The sequence below is a fragment of the Lutra lutra genome, chromosome 16 (assembly GCF_902655055.1).
Source record: "Lutra lutra chromosome 16, mLutLut1.2, whole genome shotgun sequence".
Lineage (NCBI taxonomy): Eukaryota > Metazoa > Chordata > Mammalia > Carnivora > Mustelidae > Lutra > Lutra lutra.
This window is the reverse complement of record NC_062293.1, coordinates 50,472,995-50,494,632: the sequence shown is the minus strand read 5'-3', so window position 1 is coordinate 50,494,632 and position 21,638 is coordinate 50,472,995. Positions and strand designations below refer to the sequence as shown.

Sequence of the window (21,638 nt, the reverse complement as noted above, 5' to 3'; positions counted from 1 at the left end):
ACATGAGACAGGCTATCATGCTCTCCTGCTTCCCTACCATTCACCCTAAATGGGAAGACTGGAGGTCAACAGATACCATCACTAGGGCCTGCAGTCTGATCTCTCGCCAGGAGCGACCTCTTCAGAATAGATCCATAGGACTACAAAGTGACCTCCTGTGTATACAATCTCTACTAATCAAAATGACAATGTGGTCTTTCATTCAAACACCGGCATTAACCCAGTGTTCACCAGACACTGAAGAAAATTCACAACACAAAAAAAAGGAAAGACCAAAATGAGGGTTCAGAATAGCTGATATGAAGAGCTGACATTTCTTTTTTTTTAAATTTTATTTATTTATTTGATAGAGAAATCACAAGTAGGCAGAGAGGCAGGCAGAGAGAGAGGGGGAATCAGGTTCCCCACTGAGCAGAGAGCCTGATGCAGGGCTCGATCCCAGAACCCTGAGATCATGACCTGAGCTGAAGGCAGAGGCTTAACCCACTGAGCTACCCAGGTGCCCCAAGAGCTGACATTTCTTTAAGCAAACACAGAACACATGGAAAAAAGGAGCAAATGGGGAAAAAATGCAATGAGAAAGATGAACACTAAAAGAAAACATTCTATTTAAGGATCAGATAATGAAATAGACATGGATAAACCCTAAATTTCAATTTCAAAGATAAAGCTGAGGAAACATGCCAAAACAAAGAGATAGAAAACAAGAGAAAAGAGGCAATTCAGATTAATCCATAAGTTCTACCATTTATAGAAATTTCCCAGAACTAAAGAAAAATCCAGTACTTCAGATTGAAAGTCTATAAAGTCCATGCTGAATAAAAGAAAAACAATTCACCTATACCTAAGCACATCCAAGGAGAAAAAGACTATCTGAGAGATTTCCAGAAAAAAAAAATCCTCCTTCAAAAGAGTAAGAGTCAGATAAGTACAAAAAGTCTATATCCAGATGACATCATGGTAGATGGTGGAGTAGGAAGCTCCAAGAATCACTCCTTTTACCAGAACAATTCTTGGAACTGGCAAGAAATAACAAAACCAACCATTTTCAGAACTCTGGAGTCTAGCTGAAAACTTGCAGCAAGAATGCCTGATGAACAAAGAGCCTAGTAAATATCCATGAATTTTGGTGTTTTGCGAGTAGCTACCATTTCCCAGCCCCTGGTCCTGTAACAGGCAGCTGTAGGGATGGCTCCATGCATTCCTGATGGGGACAATTGGTGGCATGTTGGACAACAAGGATCTTTTCCTCCAAAAATCTGAGTTGCGTGTTTTGTACTCCTTTGCAGTCCACTATGGAACTGGCAGAGAGGCTGGTCACTGTCTCAGTGCCTCTGGGCTGAAGTGGCTTCCCATGCAGTGTCCGTCAAATCATTTAGAGAGACAGAACTTTTTAAAACATATTTCTTTTCTCATCAGATCAAGACATTTAAGGAAATCGGTCAGGCCATTGGATGACCGAGGCGATAAGAGACACCACACATGACAGGGAAAACAGTCTGTGTAAAAAGTGGTTTGGAAAATCACTATACAAATGGACAACTGCAGAACAGCAATGAGAACAAGCAAGAACAGCAATGCCTAAGGAAAGAGGAGAACCTGATTTCCAGAATTATCTCATTATAATATTCAAAATATAATTTCAACAAAAGTATAACAAACATACAAAAGAGGGGCCCATTCACAGGTAAAAGATAAATTGTCAAAAAAATGACAAATATTGTCAGAATCAATTTTTTCAGAACTCTGGAAATTAACCAAAGGCTTTCAGTGACCTGGGAAGTGCTTCTTCAAAAATAGTTGATGAATCTAGGCAAGAACGATGAGCTTTGTGATGTTTTAACCGACCTTAGTACCATCCCCTGCTGCCAGCTCAGCTATAAGCTTGAAAAATAACAGCCCATATTTCCAAGACTGGAGGAGGAAGAATGAGTTGAACTTTTTCAAAGCTTCATTCCCAAAGAACAGCTGTTTCACAGATAGACCAACCTGTCTAGTTGTTCTTTAGAAGATCCTACTTGAAAGGCTCTTTCTTTCAGTTGACTCAAATTTGCCCAGTGCTAATGCTGATCCCTGAGAGATGTTTGTCAAAAGTCTCTCCAGGTAAATGTTTTAGCTGCTGCTGCCTGAAGCAACAGTTAAGAGCTGGCATAAACAATAGACTAACCAACAAGCTTGGTAGGAAAATCTGGGCAATGAGATAGCAGCAGTGGCTTTGAAAGCTCTGATATATTCCTGGGAATCTAGAAGGTCAGAAGCATGCATATGATTGTGCACATGCTCAAGAAAGACCAGATAAGGCCAAGGCTCTTGCCTCTGGCTGAGCTTGAGGCTCTGCACAAGCAGGAAATGAGGGGTTAAGGCCAAGTTGTACTGGCCTGTCTGAGTGTTGATAGTGGAGATATGCCCTGATCCATGCACAGAGGACCCCCTCAGCAAAAAGTAGGCCATGTCTGGGCTGTAACTATCTAAGGAGATTTTTGTCCAATAAGTAGCTGATCATACGGCAACAGACTTTAATGGCCACACTTGCTTGACCAAAAATACAGACTTTACCAAACTAGTTCATAAGTCACTAAGCAAAAAACAGCAAATAGCAAAAACAAAAAACCTTGGGGAAGGGGAGGTCTGGTTTCCAGAAATGCCACATTATAATATAAAAAGTGTCAAGTTTTCAATGAAAACATGAGTAATGTAAAGAAATAAGAAAGTAGGGCCAATATACAGAGGGGGAAAAAAGCAATTAATAAAACTTGTCTCTAAGGAAGCCCAGGCTTTGAATTCACTTTAAAAACCCCTTAAATCAGCAAATTTTAAATATTTTCATGGAGTTTTAAACAACTGTATTTAAAGAACTAAAGGAAAGCATGAGAATGATATCTCATCTAGTAGATACCATCAATGAAGAGATAGACATTAAAGAGAAACATTAAAAACCATGGAGTTGAAAAGTACAAAAACTTATGGGGCGCCTGGGTGGCTCAGTTGGTTGGGTGACTGCCTTTGGTTCGGGTCACGATCCTGGAGTCCTGGGATCAAGTCCCGCATCGGGATCCCTGCTCTGTGGGGAGTCTGCTTCTCCTGCTGACCTCTCTCCTCTTATGCTCTCTCTCAAATAAATAAATAAATAATCTTTAAAAAAAAGAAAAGTACAAAAACTTAAATGAAAAATTCAGTAGAGAGCCTCAACAGTAGATCTGAGTTGGCAGAAGGAAGAATCCGTGAACTGAAGATAGGATCATCGAGATTTTTCTGTCTGAAGAATAGAAAAACAAATGAAGAAAAATGAAGAGAGATGCAGAGACCCATTGGAACACCAAGTGTACCAACACACACACGTGATGGTAGTTCCAGAAGGTGAGGAGAGAAAAAGGAGCAGAAAAAAAAATTTTTTTGAAAACAGAATAGCTAAAAACTTTGATGAAAGATATGAATCTACACATCAAGAAACTCAACAAAAAACCAAACAGGATAAACTCAAAGTAAAGGCAAGGTCATTGGCTGAGAGTGACAGCCAAGGGTGGTAAGGAGGGATCAACTGTTTGAGGAGTGTAGACAAGGTCTACTATGGACTGTAGGGATGGACAGTGAAATGATCAAAGAAATGCAGGATAGACGGTACTGAGGGTCTACTTGCGGTTGGTGGTCTTAAGTTTCTAGTGGAACTGATGCGCCCTCTTGTGTGACTTTTCCAAAATGATCAGTTACTGCTACAGAAAATTTGCAACTGGATTCTTCCAGGGTGGGGGTTCTGCCTTATAGAAGGGTCAAAGAAATTTAGATTAGTAGCAAGAGAGTCACTAAAGTAATGGCATCTAAGTTATCTAAGTAGAGAAGTAAAGGTAGGAAGGTCGTGATGGATTGAAAATAAATCCAAGGTCAAAGGTGTCTACACACTAGAGGGCCCACACATTTGACGAACCCTCTTAAAAGCAGGTTGGAAGGACTGGGGTTGTAACCAATTGCAGGACTGGAGATGGGACAGTTCTACATAATGACAAAGTCCAAAGTATGCCCATGGAAGAGTATGACTAGAGTAGGGCAGAGAAAGTTACTGAGGTGAGGACTAGGGCATTAGAGTGAGGGTTGGACAATGATGGCTCATCCACGTGGATGCTAAGTTCACCCACAATGCTGGCAGGACTTCGGGCTAAAGAGAAAGACTATAATGAAGATGCCAGAGTTTTAGGTAAAAGAGGAGAAAATGGAAATATAAAAGTATATATCACATGTTCAGATGCCAGAAGCTGAAAAAGGTGGGAAACACTGTCACTGACAGAACTGGGAACCAAAAATGCCATGATGAGTCAAAAAATAACGAACAATAGGGACAAATGTAGGACGCTGCACTTGGGCCCAAGACGACAACCACATGAAGGGTGGGTGGGAATGTTGGGGCTGATCAGGGGCACACTGGCAATCAGCTCAACACAATGTAATGTAGCCACCAAAAACTCAATACTTCTCTAGCAGTCATTCAGGTAGAATGAGATAGAACGGAAAAAGTTCTGCTCTAAATTGGTGGTGACCAAGAGCACTGTCTTCAGGTGTGTGTGAATTCAAGATGGCAGGACTCAAAATAACATTCCACAAGAAATGGCTGAAGGAATTACACATGTCTACCATGGAGAAGACTGAAGATCATGAAAGCCTCCTTCAAACAGCTGTAGGGCCGTTAACTCAGAGATAGACTTAGATTCTCACAAGCAGAGAACTGGAGTAACTGGTGACAGTTAACAGTGGGGAAGGGTAAGTTTCAGCTCAAAATAAGAAGGGTGTTCTGAGAACCAAAGCTGCCTTAGGAGACAGCAAGTTCCTTGTTGCTGAAGTTATAAAAATGTAAGCTGGACCACTTGGTGAAGATCTTTTGTTGGAATCCCAATGTCAGGTGGGTGATTGTATCAAATAGCCTTTTAGATGCCTTTAATCCTAAAATTTACTAAATTTGGAAAGTTTTTTGTCATTATTTCTTCCAGTTTTTTTTTCAGTCCCCAGCTGTCTCTCCTCTGCTTTGAGAACTCTAGTTATATTTAGGTCATTTATGGCTCACTGATGCTCCATTCGTGTTTTTCTAGACTTTCTTCTCTCCCCATTTCATAGAGGATATGTGTTATCCTTCTATCTTCAAGTTCACTTCTCTTCTACAGTGTCCGCTTTGCTCATCCAATCTATTTTCGTCTCATTTTTTTCCCAACTCTGTAAATTCAACTTGTTTTAAAAATCCTTGATGACTTATGTTAACATGCTCATGTTTTCCTCCAACTTCTTGAAAATACAAAACAGGGTTATAAGAACTTTTAGTATCCCTGGGCACTAACTGTATCTATCACCCATTTCATCCTTGGGTTGGTTTCCTTGATTGGTGTGTCTTCTCATTAAGGATTTCAGTTTCTTGCTTTTTTGTATGCCTCATCACTTTTGACTGGATACAGACGCTTTCTAAGTTTGAGTTTCTTGGGTACAACCTAGTCTTATACTAGTTTAGATACTCCTGAGGTGTGATGCAGTTAAGTTCTGGGACGCAGTTAAATTTCTTGGAAATAGTTTGATCCCGTAAGGTTTGCCTTTAAGTTTAGTTGGGTGCACCAGGCCAGCCTCCCTCCTAGGGCTAATTCTCCTCCACTGTCAAGGCAAGATCCGTATGAGAACCCCACCAGCTGTCCCATGCGTGATGAGGTTTGTTTGCTCTGGCTGGTGGAAGCACAAATTCTTCTCGGCCCTTCATGAGTTGCAGGGGTTGTTTTGCCTTCGATGTTCAGGAGATTTTCTCTTAGCCTCAGTCACAACCTCACGTGTGTGCGCAGCTCAGCGATTAGCTGAAGAGACAAGGGAGACCCGCTGTAGTTCTCCACAGCTCTCGCTGGGAGCTCTCTCCCCTCTGGCGCTCTGCTCTGTGAACTCTAGTCACGTGGCCTCTCCAAACTCGTACTCCGTTCCTTCAGCCCGGGAGATGGAGGGGCTTTGCCAGGTCCCCTCCCCATCGGGGCTGTGGCCTGGAAATTCCCTTGGGGTAAGCTGGAGTAGTCACAGGGTTCTCTTTGTTTCTTCTCTCAGGAATTACTATTCTGCGCTGCCTGTTGCCCAATGTCTGAGAACCATTTGAAAATATATAGACTTTGCCCAGTTTTTTAGTTATTTAAAGCAGGAGAGTGACCCCAGTCCCTACTATTCCACCTGACCGTCTCCTCAGTCCTAAGATTTTTTAAAAAGATTTTATTTATTTATTTGACAGAAAGAGAGAGAGATCACAAGCAGGCAGAGAGGCAGACAGAAAGAGACAGGGAAGTAGGCTACCTGCCGAGCAGAGAGCCCGATGCGGGGCTCGATCCCAGGACCCTGAGACCATGACCCGAGCCAAAGGCAGAGGCTTAACCCACTGAGCCACCCAGGTGCCCCAGTCCTAAAATTTTATAAGAATATTTCAGGGAACCTGGGTGGCTCAGTTGGTTAAATGTCTGCTTTCTGCTCAGGTCATGATCCCAGGGCCCTGGGATCGAGTCCCGCATCAGGCTCCCTGCTCATTTTCTCCCTCTGTCCCTGCCCTCCTCTCTGCCTGTGCTCTCTCTCACATAAATAAATAAAATCTTTAAAAGTTAAATAAAACAAACCAACAAAATGAAAATGAGAGCACACTTGGAAGCAGTAAAACTGAATTTCTTCAGAGTACTAATCTGAGGCAACCAGTGCAAATTACTTAAGCCTTATCATACAGAGGATCCAGTTGATTCAAACGACCCTTCATTATATCAAAATAATTGTGCAAACATATCATTACAGAAAATACAGTAAAATTCAACCTAAGATTGAGTTAGTGATCTATGCAAATTCTGCCTTTTGGATTCAGGCGTGCATGGTATCTGTGTGCTCTGCCCTGGGGCAGGGGTGCGCTTCTGGGGATGAAGACACCCCATGTGCTTTTTCTGGGTGTCTCTGAGCCAAACCAGCACTGAACACAAGAGAAACCCCACTCAGGCTCGATAACTGAAGAAACAGGGTCTTGGAGGAATGGGGAGTGGTTACCATGGGCTTCCTTCACCCAGATTCATCCAAATTTAGTAATTGTGGTTCTCATTCCGGGCTATACTGTGGATTTTCCTGTTGAGGGAAAATAGTACTTACCTCTTAGAACCAGGAAAGTACACTGGGAAAAAAAAAAAGCAAGCAAGCATAAAACAGAAAACATTTCTCGAGAAGACAAGTACACACCTGTCACTGGTAAATATGTAGGCAACCACATCCTTCAAAGCTGCGAGTAAAACGCCCACCACGAGTGCGCAAACGCCTGGAAGATACAGAAGAAGCAACCAGAAGTGAAAATTCCCCCGAGGGTAATAAATCCTAGAGCTGGACCCTCAGGAGATGGTTGTGTCAAGGATTTAGGAAATGTGATAGTTTGAAGTGATTCTTCTTCCTGTCTGTGAAAAGAGCCAAGGTGGTCAGATGACTCTGACTGCTTTTTCGAAGGCAGATTCACAGGAAAGAAGTCAGTAAGAGGCCAGGCCAACCAGAATCTTCTCTAACTGGTCAGATGCCACAACGTTAAAGCTGCTAGAGGCCAGGATCCAGGAACACGGAGAAGCGGTCACCCAGACTTTGGTCAGAAAACAAGCCTGCCGGTGATAACAACTGGAAAATTCTTCAGCGGTACCAAGCGTAACATTATGTTGTTGGTACCAAAGGACAGGAAATCATAAGGAGAACTTTCATTTAACTGGGTAAACTTGAAAGAGCTTGAGGAATACTTCAGTTGAGTTTATACGGGTAAATCAATCCCCAAGAGAAGTTCTGATGTGTGTGTGTTAACCGACAACACCCAGGTGGGCGCTGGAAGGAGGCGGTGCTTGGACTCACCGGCGCAGAGGACAACGGTGACGCTGGAGTGCCGGGCCTGCTCAGCATTCCCCGCACCCAGGGCATTGCCCACGCGGACACTGGCCGCCACACCAAAGCCAAGGGGCAGCTGAGAAGAAACAATCACAAATCACAAGAGGTCAGGGGGCCTGGACTTAGAATATTAGGGCCCTGGAGTCCAACTGCACGGGAACCCAAGAAAGAGAATAATCTGTGTTCTAGAACTGGTTCTTTTACATCCAAGCTGTGGGAGCATAACCAAACTGCCCAGTCCCCCTCACACCCAACCTCTTCGTTGCTGGAACAATCTAGTCGCTCCCCCAACCACCCCCTGGATCAAGTCCACCAGGGTAGAATCCCTTAATGAAGTGGGACTTGAGGGCTGAACACATACCATCGAGACTCAATTCAATCTAGTTACATTCAACAAGAGAAGACTTAATGTAGTACAAATAGATAAGATGTAAAAATCAAATGAACCCTGTGAAAAAGCACTTAGAACAAGGCCTGGCACACTGTAGGAACTGATCAACACTGACAGACTCAGACTCCGTGAGTCCATCACATCCAAAGCCCAAACAGCTAATTATCTGGGACACTGACCGATGTCCCTCCAAAATACCAAAATTTTATTTTCCATCATTCATAATGGAAATCTGAAGCTATAAGCTTCCTTGCTTCTTGAACAGAGCATTATTCAACCTTCAGGGTCATCCTCTTGACTTCGTATTATTACTCTGTAACACAGTGTTGCCCTCAGGAGCTGTTCAGGTAGTGTTGGTTGTATAGAAAACGGGTTTTAGCTGTCATGTCTGCTGAAAATTTAGGCATCAGATTTAACCTCTCATTCCCACTAGATACAGCATCCTCCCAGCAACCTGTAAGTTACTGTCACTGTTTGGAGAAGCCAGCTTGAATTGGTAAAAACAAAACAAAACAAAAAAACCCACAAACATTATAAGACTTGCATGTCAGAGTATGCCTAATGTCCTCCAGTTTAAGATGAGTGACTGTCTTGCGTCCTTAACTCTCTTGCCTCCCCTGTACTGTTAAAATACCAGTAAAGGGGCGCCTGGGTGGCTCAGTGGGTTAAAGCCTCTACCTTTGGCTCAGGTCATGATCTCAGGGTCCTGGGATCGAGCCCCGCATTGGGCTCTCTGCTCAGTGGGGAGCCTGCTTCACCCCTCTCTCTTTCTCTCTCTGCCTGCCTTTCTGCCTACTTGTGATCTCTGTCTGTCCAATAAATAAGTAAAATCTTTAAAAAATAAAATAAAATACCAGTAAAGACGCTGAACAGAAAAGACGTTCATTCACATCACTGAGAGTAAGAGAGAAGACCAGCTTCTGGAAGACAGAAGGCAGATGTCATAACCCTGGGGTAGAACCACAGGAAGCCGCAGTCCAGACGACGAACAGGCAGAGGCCAGATCCCGCCTGCTCTTCCCCGCACAGCCCAAGGAGGCTCGAAACTTCAAGCCCGTCTGCAAGGCAGCGGTGAGCACTGCTCAGGGGGACTCGCTGCAAACAGCAGAGTCAGACCCCACTGCCTGCCTCATCCTCCCTTAGACTCACTGCAGACAGACAGACGAGGCTAACATAGAAAAGCCAAGTTGGGGGGGAGGGGTTAGCTCCCTGTGTGGCGTGAGCACCTCAGAACCAAGCCCTTCTTGGATTCTGTCTTGCGGACGGTGCAGAGGAGCCGTGGATAAGGAGGGCAGACTGCCCGCTCCGTTCCTCACCACAAACCCTAAAATGAAGGTGTCGCTTGACAGATACCAGCTGTGTGCTCGGCTTCCTCCGGGTGCCTCCCACTCAGGGGAAAGGTCTGTTGGAGAAAAATTCCCAAACGACAAGGTCAGCTATTTATTTTATAAACCAATGTGTTCATTCTTTCGTCAGTACAGAGGGACCAATAAAGATCAAGGGATCTTTGGGGAAAACCGAAGAACATATCCCCCCAAAAAACCAAGGTAAATAAAAGGCCAACTGAGCTCAGATGTAACAATGAGGTGACTGAAAGCATGGAAGAGAATGTTTGAAGCGTCAACTTAGTACCCTAAGATTTCTAACAGATAATGCAGCATAAAACAAGAACAGGTTCCCAGAAAGAAGGGACCATAAGAGAAAAAGAAAGGGATATTGGAAATTAAAACCAAAAGTGAAAACATTTAATAGCAAAACACAGAGTTCTTTTTTAATGGATGAAAAAAAAAAAAAAAAACCCAAGTTCGATACTGGACGTCAACCTCCACCTAAGTGGAAATTAACAAGAATAGAAAAAAGGTACAGAAAAGGGAGAAGGAGTAATATTTTAAAAACTTCTCAGAGTAAGGGAAAACAGAAGTCTTCAGTCAGAAAGGATATACCAAGCCCCCAGAAGCAGGATAAGCAAAGTAGTACCTTCACAGAAAAGCACACTTGAGAAAGTTCACAAAGTACATGGACAAAGAAAATAAGTGTGATAACTTTCAAAGAGAAAAACCATGTCATCACAAAGGAATAAGAATCAGATTAATATCGGACTTCACACTAGGAACTCAATGCCAGATGAACACACAGTAATGTCTTAAAAATTCTGAGGGAAGCTTATTCTGAACCTACAAATCTATACTCAGCCAAGTTACTGAACACGTATATGGGGAAAATAAAGGTTCTTTCAAACATGCATAGCTCACAGCTTACCTTCCATCTTAGGGAAAAGTTTTTGACTAAATAATCCAAAATTTTTTAAGAGGGTGGGGTGAGGCAGTGGGAGAGGGAGAGAGAGAATCCTGAGTAGGACCCGTGCTCAGGATAGAGCCCCATGTGGGGTCTGATGTCACCACCCTGAGATTATGACCTCAGCTGAAATCAAGAGTCAGCGTTTAACCAACTGAGCCACTCAGGTGCCCCAATAATCCAAATATTTTTTTAAAGGAATATAATAAAATAGAAGAAGCAAGATCCCAGAAACTGTCAATTTAATTCATGAGGACAGTGAGAAATAATTATGGCGTGACAGCCGTGGGGCACCCCAGGAAGAAGTCTAGAACTCAGGGATACAAATTAAACCAGGGAATCAAAGAGCCCTAAAATCTTCAAGAAGAAAAGGGAATCACATCAAACAGTCCAGTCAAACACTGCGTGACCTTAGTGAGGCTATACTCTGCTGACAACAAGAAATAAAGAAACCCTATGAAAAGTCCTCCAAAACTTAACAAAGGGCCATAGAGAAAAGTCATACTGTAAATAGGAAGCAAGCTAAAATACATGATTTTGATAAACCGATGAAAGCAAGAAAAAACTACCACTCATCACCTTTCACTTGTACCAGTCTCCTTCCAGTGGGAATCTGGGTGTGTACTGGGATATTTCCTTCCCATCCAGAGCACACTATCACTTGGTCTGCACATAATTCTAAACCCAAAATTCCTGATACCATCTGGTCACTAGTGTTAAGTTGGTTTCCAGACTTTCAGACAAGCTCTAAAACATGAATGAGATGACAGTGATTACAGAACACAATTCAAAGGTTATAGCCTTTACAAAATAAAGACAAGGACAGCTGAGGGGCAGTATGACACCATGATTAAGAACTTGAACTCTCCGGGCGCCTGAGTGGCTCAGTGGGTTAAGCCTCTCCCTTCAGCTCAGGTCATGATCCCGGGGTCCTGGGATCAAGCCCCACATCGGACTCTCCACTCAGCAGGGAGCCTGCTTTTCCCTCTCTCTCTGCCTGCCTCTCTGCCTACTTGTGATCTCTGTCAAATAAGTAAAATCCTAAAAAAAAAAAAAAAAAAAAAAAAGAACTTGAACTCTGAAGGGAGGCCTCTGGGATCCGATCTCAGCCAGTTACTTCCCTGAACTTGGACCAATTCCCGCCTCTGGAACCCAGTTCCTCTGCTGGGAGGTTGGTGGGAAATAGCAGGAAATCCCTCACACAGGACCCCATGGGCTACTGTCTGCGAAGTGTCTGGAATAGTGCCGGGCCCACAGCATGTGGCTGTTGTTAATATCTTATCGGATTTGGGAGGCAACAGGGAAGAGAGATGTAAAGAAACAAGGACACAACGTTTCTCATCTCAGAGGTTAAGTTCCAGGTGTCTACGAAGGTGTGGGATCAGGGAATAGAGGTCTATCTTTATTTACCATTATCGGTCACAACAGTAACCACTAAGAGAAGCAGAAATAACCAGCACCTCAAGATAGAGGGAGATGTTGTGGAAAGTGAGTGGCAATCCTCATCCTAATAGGGAGTCAGCGGTGATGGGAAATGTAGGAATAAAGCTCTGGGCTCAATCATCTGAAATAAAACCAGCAAGGGTTCTCAAGTGGCCACCCCTGGGGAACTGGTCTCAAAAGGAGGAAGCAAATTTATTTTCAGTTTGTGACACCCAGAACTATGTGAGCACATTATGTGCTGCTTACGTATGAATTGGTTTTATAACAAAACATTTTTTAAAAAGATTTTATTTGACAGAGAGAATACTGTAGTATTAAATAAATTTGTCTGAATTTTGTCTTTTGGGGACTGGCTTGTTTCCCTTAGCATAGTGACCTCAGGATTCATCCACGTTGTAGCAGGTGTCAGACCCTCCTTCCTTTTTAATTTTTTTTTAAGATTTTATTTATTTTGACAGACAGAGATCACAAGTAGGCAAAGAGGCAGGCAGAGAGAGTGAGAGGGAAGCAGGCTCCCTGCTGAGCAGAGAGCCCGATGCGGGACTCGCTCTCGAGACCCTGAGATCATGACCTGAGCCGAAGGTAGCGGCTTAAACCACTGAGCCACCCAGGTGCCCCCTCCTTCCTTTTTAAGGCAGAATCCTACTCCAATGTACGTCTATATCGCGTTCTGCGTATCCACTCATCTGTCGGTGGACATCTGGGTCGCTTCGACCCTTGGCTCATGGGAATAATGCTGCTGTGTCCATAGGTGTGCAGCTAGCTTCTGGAGATCTTGCTTTTTTTTTCTGTGTACCCCAAAGTGACATTGCAGGATCGTAGGATACTTTTAATTTTTTGAAGAACTGCCACGTTTTCTTCCCATAGTGGGTATACACCATTTTACGTTCCCACCAATGGCACACAAGGGTCCCATTTCTTCTGTACCCTCAGCAAGCCCTGTTAGTTTCTTTGTTTTTTGGGTTTTTTAAAATAGTAGCCCTAATGGGTATGAGACGGTATCCCAATGTAGTTTTTTTGTAAGTATTTCCTAATGATTATTGATGTTGGGCATTTTTTCATGTGTTTATTGTACATCTTCCTTCCAGAAATATCTATTCAAGTCCTTGGCCCACTTTTTAATCGGTTGTTTGTTTTTTTGCTACTGAGGTTTAGGAGTTCTGTCTATATTCTGGATAGTAATCTCTTATCCCATAGGATTTGTGAATATTTTCTCCCATTCTGTGAGCTGCCTCTCTCTTCTGTGGATGTTGTCTTTGGATGCACATCGTTTTTCCATTTTCACGAAGTCCAGCTTGCCTGTTTTTTCTTTTGTTGCCTGCGCCTTTGGTGTCATGTGTAAGAAGTCATTGCCAAATCCAATGTCATGAAGCTTCTGCCTTGTATCTTCTTCTAGAAGTTTTACTGTTTATGGCTTACATTTAGGTCTGTGATCTGCTTTGAGTTAATCCCTGTATATGGTGTGAGGTAATGAGACTGCAACTTCATTCTTTCTCATGTGGATGGATACCCAGTTTCCCAGTACCCATTACTGAAAAGACTGTCCTTTCCCCATTGAATGGTTGTGGCATCTTTGTCAAAAATCATCTGATCACATATGCAAGGGTTGGTCTTTGTATCTAATTTCCATCTGCTTACGTGTCTTTGTTTTATTCTGGATTTTCCACCAACTGGTCAAGTTCATTATTTGATTTTCCAGCTTTAACTCATCTGTTCATCCTATCAAGCATTACATTTGTATGGCTATAATTTGTAATTTTAAAAATCCTACCTGGTTCTTTCCCAAATATTGTTTTTTTTCATTTCAGCTCCTCCTTTTATGTTGAACGATTTTAAACATACTTTTCTATTCCCCAATTATTACTCCATCATCTCAAGCTCTGAACTCTAATTTTTCTGTTTGTTGTATCTGTCCAAACTTTTGCTCGTGGTGATTATTTCTTTGTATTTTGTGATTTTGATTGGATGTTCACCCCTGCGGGGACTTTTTTCCCATAGGAAATAATGAAGAATTATTGCCTTACTGCCTCTAACAAAGGAAAGCCTGTGAAAAGAAACAGAAAGCAGAACAGTGGTTGCTAGAGGCTGAGGGCAGGGGAAGCAGGTAACTGTGGAATGGGTAGAATTTAGAGTCTTATGGAACAAAAAGTTTCTGGAGCTTGGCAGCTCAACAGTGTTAACACAACTAAACTGCACAGTTAAAATTGGTTAAGATTGTAAATTTGGGGGCATCTGGGTGGCTCAGTCACTAAGCGTCTGCCTTCACCTCAGCTCGTGATCCAGGTCCTGGGATTGAGCTCGGGCTTCGGGCTCCCTGCTCAGCGGGGTGTCTGCTTCCCCCTTTGCCTCTACCCCACCCCACCACCCCTGCTTGTGCTCTCTCCTGTGCACCCTCCCTCAAATAAATTAATTTTTAAAAGACGGTATTTTTTTTTAAGATTTTACTTACTTGACAGAGAGAGATCACAAGTAGACAGAGAGGCAGGCAGAGAGCGAGAGAGAGAGAGGGAAGCAGGCTCCCTGCTGAGCAGAGAGCCTGATGAGGGACTCGATCCTAGGACCCTGAGATCAAGATCTGAGCCGAAGGCAGCGGCTTAACCCACTGAGCCACCCAGGCGACCCAAGATGGTATATTTTATATTATGTGGTTTTTAGCACAATTAAAAAAAAAAAGAGGGGGGCACCTGGGTGGCTCAGTGGGTTAAAGCCTCTGCCTTCAGGTCAGGTCATGATCCCAGCGTCCTGGGATCAAGCCCCGCATCAGGCTCTCTGCTCAGTGGGAGCCTGCTTCCTCCTCTCTCTCTCTGCCTGCCTCTCTGCCTACTTGTGATCTGTCTGTCAAATAAATAAATAAAAGTCTTAAAAAAACAACAACAACAACAACAAAAAAGGAAGTCTATGACAGAGCAGGTAGAAAAACAGAAGATCTGAAGATGACAGATGTAGAAGGTAGTTACTGTTGACCACTTAGCTATCACAAGCTCTAGCAGCCCCATGAAAATACAGAAGCAACACCAAAACCCTCCCTTGACGGGATCATTTCCCACCATCAACTACTAAACCTCCAGACAGAACTGTACCTCAGCAGCCTCTGCTCCTTCGCCATGGCTCTCACTTCCCCCTAAGGTCTCCAATGACCTGAAATCTAACGGACATTGTCCATCCTCACCTAATGTGGAGCACCCCCAGGAGCCCCCACCCCAACTGACATTCCTTCTGTGAATGGTTCTTCATCACCGGCCTCCTGTATGACACGTTCTCCTGATTTCCTTCATTCCACACTGGCTTGCCCTCCCTTTTGGCTGGGTTGTCCTATTCCTGACTTCTACATCTTGCGGTTTTCTCCTAGACACTCTCCATTTGTATTTGTAAACAACGTCATCAATCCCCACTAAAAAAAAGCCCATTTTCACTTTTAAGAATAAAAAGAAAAAAATACATGGTGGGGCACCTGGGTGCTCAGTGGGTTAAAACCTCTGCCTTCGGCTCAGGTCATGATCCCCGGGTCTGGGATCAAGCCCCACATTGGGCTCTCTGCTCAGCAGGGAGCCTGCTTCCCCCTGTCTCTCTCTGCCTGCCTCTCTGCCTACTTGTGATCTCTGTCTGTCAAATAAATAAATAAAATCTTTAAAAAAGAAATACATGGAAACAAAAATGGCCCATAATCCCACTGCCCAGATGGTGTTTGTTGAACTTTAAAAAAAAAAAAAAACAAAAACAAAAAAAAGAGGAGTATCTGTACAGGTTTGGAATATTCCAAAAGAATCAAGAAGTACAAGACACAGTTATCCAAGCCAGAAACTCGGGGGTAGTTTGTGATTCTTCTTACTCATTGCCTTGACTTCCACGTCCAAACCCTGGTCACGTCCTCTGCCCTACAACACAACTAACTCACCCACTTTTCTCCCCATCCACCAGCAGATTGCTCACCTAGATGATTCCAGTAGCCTATTCCAGACCTGCCCAAACACCTGTGCTCCCCTAAGCCAGCTTCTACGTGTCACACCCTTCCTTCCTCATTAGCCGAGGTTCCTGTTTTGAGTACCAGGACAGGCCACATGCTCTCTTCCATTGGGGAGCCGTGCAGTCAGCTCTTAGCCTCTGGCTTCCCGGGCTGCCTCCCACTCCCCTTTCCAGTCTCAGCTTACCAAGTAACTCAGAAGAATGGTTTCTGACTGTCCTCCCTAAAAAGGTATCCATCTCTATTTTTACGCATCTCAGACTTTTTTTTTCCTTCCTCTATGGGATGTGTCATCTATGTTTGTAATGTTCTCGTGTATCTGTTTACTTCGTTGTCTCTGTCTCCCTGCCAAACCACAGGCCACAAGAGGGCAGGGACTGTCTTTGTCCTGCTCTCCATCAGGTCCTAGCACCAACTCCCTATTTGTTGAATAGACATGCCAGGCATTGTGCTAAGTACTTTAACACATTTTCTATCCTATTCAGTCTTCACCTGCTACATACATACTGTTTTTCCCATTTTGTAGATGAGAAAAGTGAAGCTTGGAAAGGTTAAGTAATGAGTCCACAGTTGCACAGTTAGGGAACAGCACAGCAGGACTCAAACCCAATGTCTGGCTCCAAATTCCATGTTCCCCCCAGTATGCTGTGCTCCCTCCCCTGCTGTCTGTCTGTCTCCTCTCTCTCTAGAGCATGGCATGGAGGGCTGAATGAAGGCAGTGACAATGGCCCAGCAGAGTTTATGCAGAGAAAGTGCCAGGTCTCACCCTGAAGGTCTTACCATGTAGGCTGCAGAAGCCAGTTCGTAAATGATGGCCTGGGCCCCAAGCTCCGTCACACTAATCAGACCTGAAATATTAGCACAGACACGTACCAAACACAACTTAGAAGGTGGGTTAAAACAAACATTTTCCTTAGGAAACTAGAATAGATCTTAATTTAGAAGAATCGAGGGGACGCCTGGGTGGCTCAGTAGGTTAAGGGTCCACCTCTTGGTTTCAGCTCAGGTCATGATTTCATGGGTTGTGACACTGAGCATCGCGGGAGTCTGCTTGAAGGTTCTCTCCCTTGGCCCTTTCCCCCAACTCATGTGCATGCTCTCTTTTTCTCCCTCAAATAAATACATGAATCTTTAAAAAGAAAAAAAGAATTTAAAAAGAAGCCAGGATTGGCCCCAGAAGCATAACCCAGTGGCACAATTCACTATGCATGCTGAGGAGAGCCCCAGATGTCTGCTCCCAGGACGCTTCCAAGAATTAGGGCAGCTAAGACCTAATACAGGTTCAGTCTATAGGCCCCTGCTCCACCTGACTCCACAAAACGTCAGGTTTAGAGTAGAAAACAACGAGGCTCCTGGGGTTGCAGGTCATACCTGGGAGCCATAGGGTCACAGTGTGGGAGGGGAAGGACAGAATGCAGCAGAACTTTGTATAGAGCATGGCGGGATGACAGGAGTATTCAACTGTCCCCGGATCTTCTGTCTCTATTATTTCCTCTATTGCCTTACTAGCAGTAAGATGGCTAAGGTGAAAACTTATGACCAAAATTATCAGATCTCTGATAGAAACAAAGATCACATTGAAAACACAGCCAAGGGACGCCTGGGTGGCTCAGTGGGTTAAAGCCTCTGCCTTCAACTTAGGTCATGATCTCAGGGTCCTGGGATTGAGCCCCGCATCAGGCTCTCTGCTCAGCGGGGAGCCTGCTTCCCCCTCTCTCTCTGACTGCCTCTCTGCCTACGTGTGATCTCAGTCTGTCAAATAAATAAATAAAATCTTTAAAAAAAAAAAAAGAAAAACACAGCCAAATGAGGGACTCTGTGTTTGTAAATGGCTTAAAAACTTGCATGATCCCTAGCAAAAGTCAGTGGAAGCGGAGGGTCTGGTAGAGTCAGGAGACCCAGACTGGGGTTTCTGCTCCCCCTCTCCATGACCTTGCCAAACCTTTTACCTGAGGCCTCCCTTTCTGAATCCATAAAGTAAAGGGCAGTGAGGCAGAGCTAAAAGCCCCACTCAACTTGAATATGGTTACAGTTGGACAAGGATTTAAACCTAAGTTGAAACTTCCAAGAACATCTGACACAATGGGAAGGAAGGAGGAGTAAGGCCCATGGCTCTTGAGAAGCCCTGGAGACAAGGGCAGCCAGGCTGTTCTTGGATTTCTACTGGACCATTGACAAACCTGCGAGGAAGGTTCCAATCTCAAAGGTCCACCACTCAATGCACACCATGAACATACTGGGAATAGCCAGCTGGATGTAGGAGCCCCATTCTTGGAAACAGTCCCAAGTCCAACCTGGAGAACAGGGAAGAAAGGAAACGGCTTTTTCTTTGCAGCAGTCTCTGATGCCAACAATTCTGTTTCACACACTCCTCCTCCTCCAAATGGCCAGAGACTGCAACCACAATCGTCCAGAAAAATAATACATTTTAAAGATGTCAAACAGGACCAGACTTTGAGATGGTGCGAACAGGGCTGACAATACTTATTGAAACTAAACTATGTATATGCCCTCCCATCCACACATTTCATGCCTGGGTATAAACGGTAGAGACCCTTTGATGGAGTTCTGTGAGAACATATGTAGGCTGTTCACTGAGGCAGGGTGTGGGTGTGGGCTACTGGGGGCACCAAGGGATCACCACTAGGAAGCTAGAGAAGCAGACTCTGAACCATGCATCTTATAGTCAAAAGCAGAACATCAGATCCATATGTGGCAATACGGTTAGATCTGAAAATAGACTGTTCATGGGCAACTAATGTAAAAACAGAACCTCCCAACTACATCAAAATTTAAAACTTCTGTATATCCCAGGACAAAGTCACCAGAAGAGAATGTGGCAGCCCGTGGAACGGGAAAAAATATTTGCAAATCATGTATCTGGTAAGGATATGCAGATATCAAGATAAGCAGAATATACAAAAAAAAAAGACAAAACAATCCAATTAAAAAATGAGCAAAGGACTTGAACAGACATTTCTCCAAAGAAGATATGCAAATAGCCAACAAGCACATGGAATAATGTTCAACATCACTAATCATTCGGGAAATGCAGATCAAAATTACAGTAATAAGATGGTACCTCACACCCATTAGAATGGCTTCTTTAAAAAAGAAACAGAAGGGGCGCCTGGGTGGCTCAGTGGGTTAAAGCCTCTGCCTCCGGCTCAGGTCATGATCCCGGAGTCCTGGGATCAAGCCCCACATCGGGCTCTCTGCTCAGTGGGGAGCCTACTTCCCCTGCTCTCTCTCTGCCTGCCTCTCTGCCTACTTGTGATCTTCGTCTCTCAAATAAATAAATAAAATCTTTAAAAAAAAAAAAAAGGAAGGAGGGTCTGACAGGTGCTGCAACAGGGATGAACCCTGAGGACACTATGCTAAGACACAAAAAGACAAATACTGTATACAATTCCACTTCTGTGAGATATCTAGAGGAGTCAAACCAGAGACAGAAAGCAGAACAATGGAACGGTGGTTGCTCTGGGATGGAAGGAGGGGGAACAGGAGTTTCTCTTTAATGGGGACAGAGTTCCTGTTTTGTGGGATGAAAAAGTTCTGGAGATGGATGCTGGTGGTGGTAGCTGTACAGTGTGAATGTGCTTTCACACTACTTAACTACACCCTTCAAAGAAGATGGTATATTTTAGGTTATGTATGTTTCAGGGCGACTTAAAACAAAACAACAAAATATTGTGCTAAGTCAGAGAGGTCAATAAACTTCTTCTGTAAAGGGCCAAATAGTAAATGTTTTCAACATCGCTGGCCAGATGGTCTGTGCCACTGTAGCAGCAAGGGAACAGCCACCGGCATAGTGCAAGTGATTAGGCGTGGCTGTGTTCCAATCAAACTTTGGTTACAGAAACAAGCTGCAGCTGGATCGGGTCCATGGGGTTGTTTGCCGATCTCTGTAGCAAGTGAAAAAAAATTATGCGGGGCGGGGGGGAATCTGAACTATAATACTATTAGTCAAATATAAACATATATGTGGGCCAAAAACAATAAAACCAATTTGCAGTTTTCAAAGATGCACATGAAGACATATACAAAGGGGGACGCCTGGGTGGCTCAGTTGGTTAAGCAGCTGCCTTCAGCTCAGGTCATGATCCCAGCGTCCTGGGATCGAGTCCCGGATCGGGCTCCTTGCTTGGCGGGGAGCCTGCTTCTCCCTCTGCCTCTGCCTGTCATTCTGTCTGCCTGTGCTCGCTCTCTCTCCCTCTCTCTCTCTGACAAATAAATAAATAAAATCTTGAAGGAGTCCCATCAAAAAAAAAAAAAAAAAAAAAAGACACATACAAAGCACAGAGAGGGAGCCCTGAGGGAGGAGAATGCGAATTACGAAATGGAGGGAGAAACAGTCTAAAACGGAGAGGAGCCCTGTAAGACACGACATCCGTGCGCCATGAATTGAGTGTGAGAAACTCAGTGCTTCGGATCTAAGGTCCAGCATAGGAGAGGGAGAGAAGGGGGAGGGGAAGAAGGCACTGAAAAACACTGAGGAATTCTTGTACCATAAGAACAAAGAAAGGCACCAAGAGCCATCTTGCCACTCACCTTATTGGGTCCCAAGAGAAGAGAGGGCCTAGGACCCCACCCCACCCCCAAATTTGGAGATGCAGGCTTGAGGGGAAAACAATATCAAGAACAAATGGAGGGGGCGCCTGGTGTGGCTCAGTTGGTTGGGCGACTGCCTTCAGCTCAGGTCATGATCCTGGAGTCCCAGGATCGAGTCCCGCATTGGGGTCCTTGCTTGGTGGGGAGTCCGCTTCTCTGTCTGACCTGCCCCCTCTTCTCATGCTCTCTCTCGCTCTCATTCTCTCTCTCAAATAAATAAATAAATAAAATCTTAAAAAAAAAAAAAAAAAAGACCGAATGGAGGAAGATGGGAGAGAAATAGACCTTAATTTTGTCTGGTCCCAGGAATTCCACTAGATTGCTATCAAATCATTCTTAACACCTGCGAACTCAACCGGAGATCGAAGACAAGAAGAGCAGCAATTCTAGGAACAGAAAATCGACCACCATCTGGAAGGTACGATGTGGGGAGAAGTGAATCCGAGGTGACATATAGGAAGATAGACCATGGGGAGAGGGGCCGGCTCCCAGCAAGCAGTAGAGCAGGAAAGCACAAAATCGGAACTTGCAGAAGTCTGCTTCACTGAGTGACGTCACTCCAGAGGCTAAGTAGGGGGTGGAGCCCTCGTGGGGACAGTGTGGTCTCAAGACCTGCTGGGTCATAGAAGGATCAAGGGTGTCTGAGTGTGGCAGAGCCCCAGGTATCGGAGCAGGGAAGCTGGCTGCAGAGACAGAGCCAAGGTGAGGGCTCTCAGCTCGGGGTTACCTTAAACCATGATCCACAACACAGTTGGGCCACTGCTCTTCCAGCAGGGACCCCACAAGTGGCAGATCCGGGGAGACTCCCAGCGTGAGAGAGCACAGCAGGAATCGGCTGGGTTTGGAGACGCCAAACGGGGCCGAGTGTCAGAGACAGAAACGCTCAGTCACAGGCCAGGTGAGCACAGAGCAGCAGCCGGACGCCAGGGAGATGGGAAGGATTGAGTGCTTTTCTCCAAGGGTGCACTGAGGAGTGGGACCCTGAGCACTCAGCTCCTCTGGGCTGGAGATTAGGAGGCCACCATTTTCATTCCCGTCCTCCAAAGCGGTACGG

General features: G+C 44.4%; 1 protein-coding gene across 2 annotated transcripts in view; it reads right to left on the bottom strand.

Annotated features, from left to right (window-relative positions):
• The window catches only part of LOC125086831 (multidrug and toxin extrusion protein 2-like), a 70,818-nt gene that overhangs the window by 15,993 nt on the left and 33,187 nt on the right, over nt 1–21,638 (bottom strand). For both annotated transcript variants that reach the window (XM_047706345.1, XM_047706344.1), the window contains exons 9-12: nt 18,154–18,267; nt 16,754–16,821; nt 7,852–7,960; nt 7,207–7,282 (exon numbers count right to left, since the gene is read on the bottom strand). In XM_047706345.1, the coding sequence (XP_047562301.1) occupies nt 7,207–7,282; nt 7,852–7,960; nt 16,754–16,821; nt 18,154–18,267 (367 nt within the window). The remainder of the gene's footprint in view (nt 1–7,206; nt 7,283–7,851; nt 7,961–16,753; nt 16,822–18,153; nt 18,268–21,638) is intronic.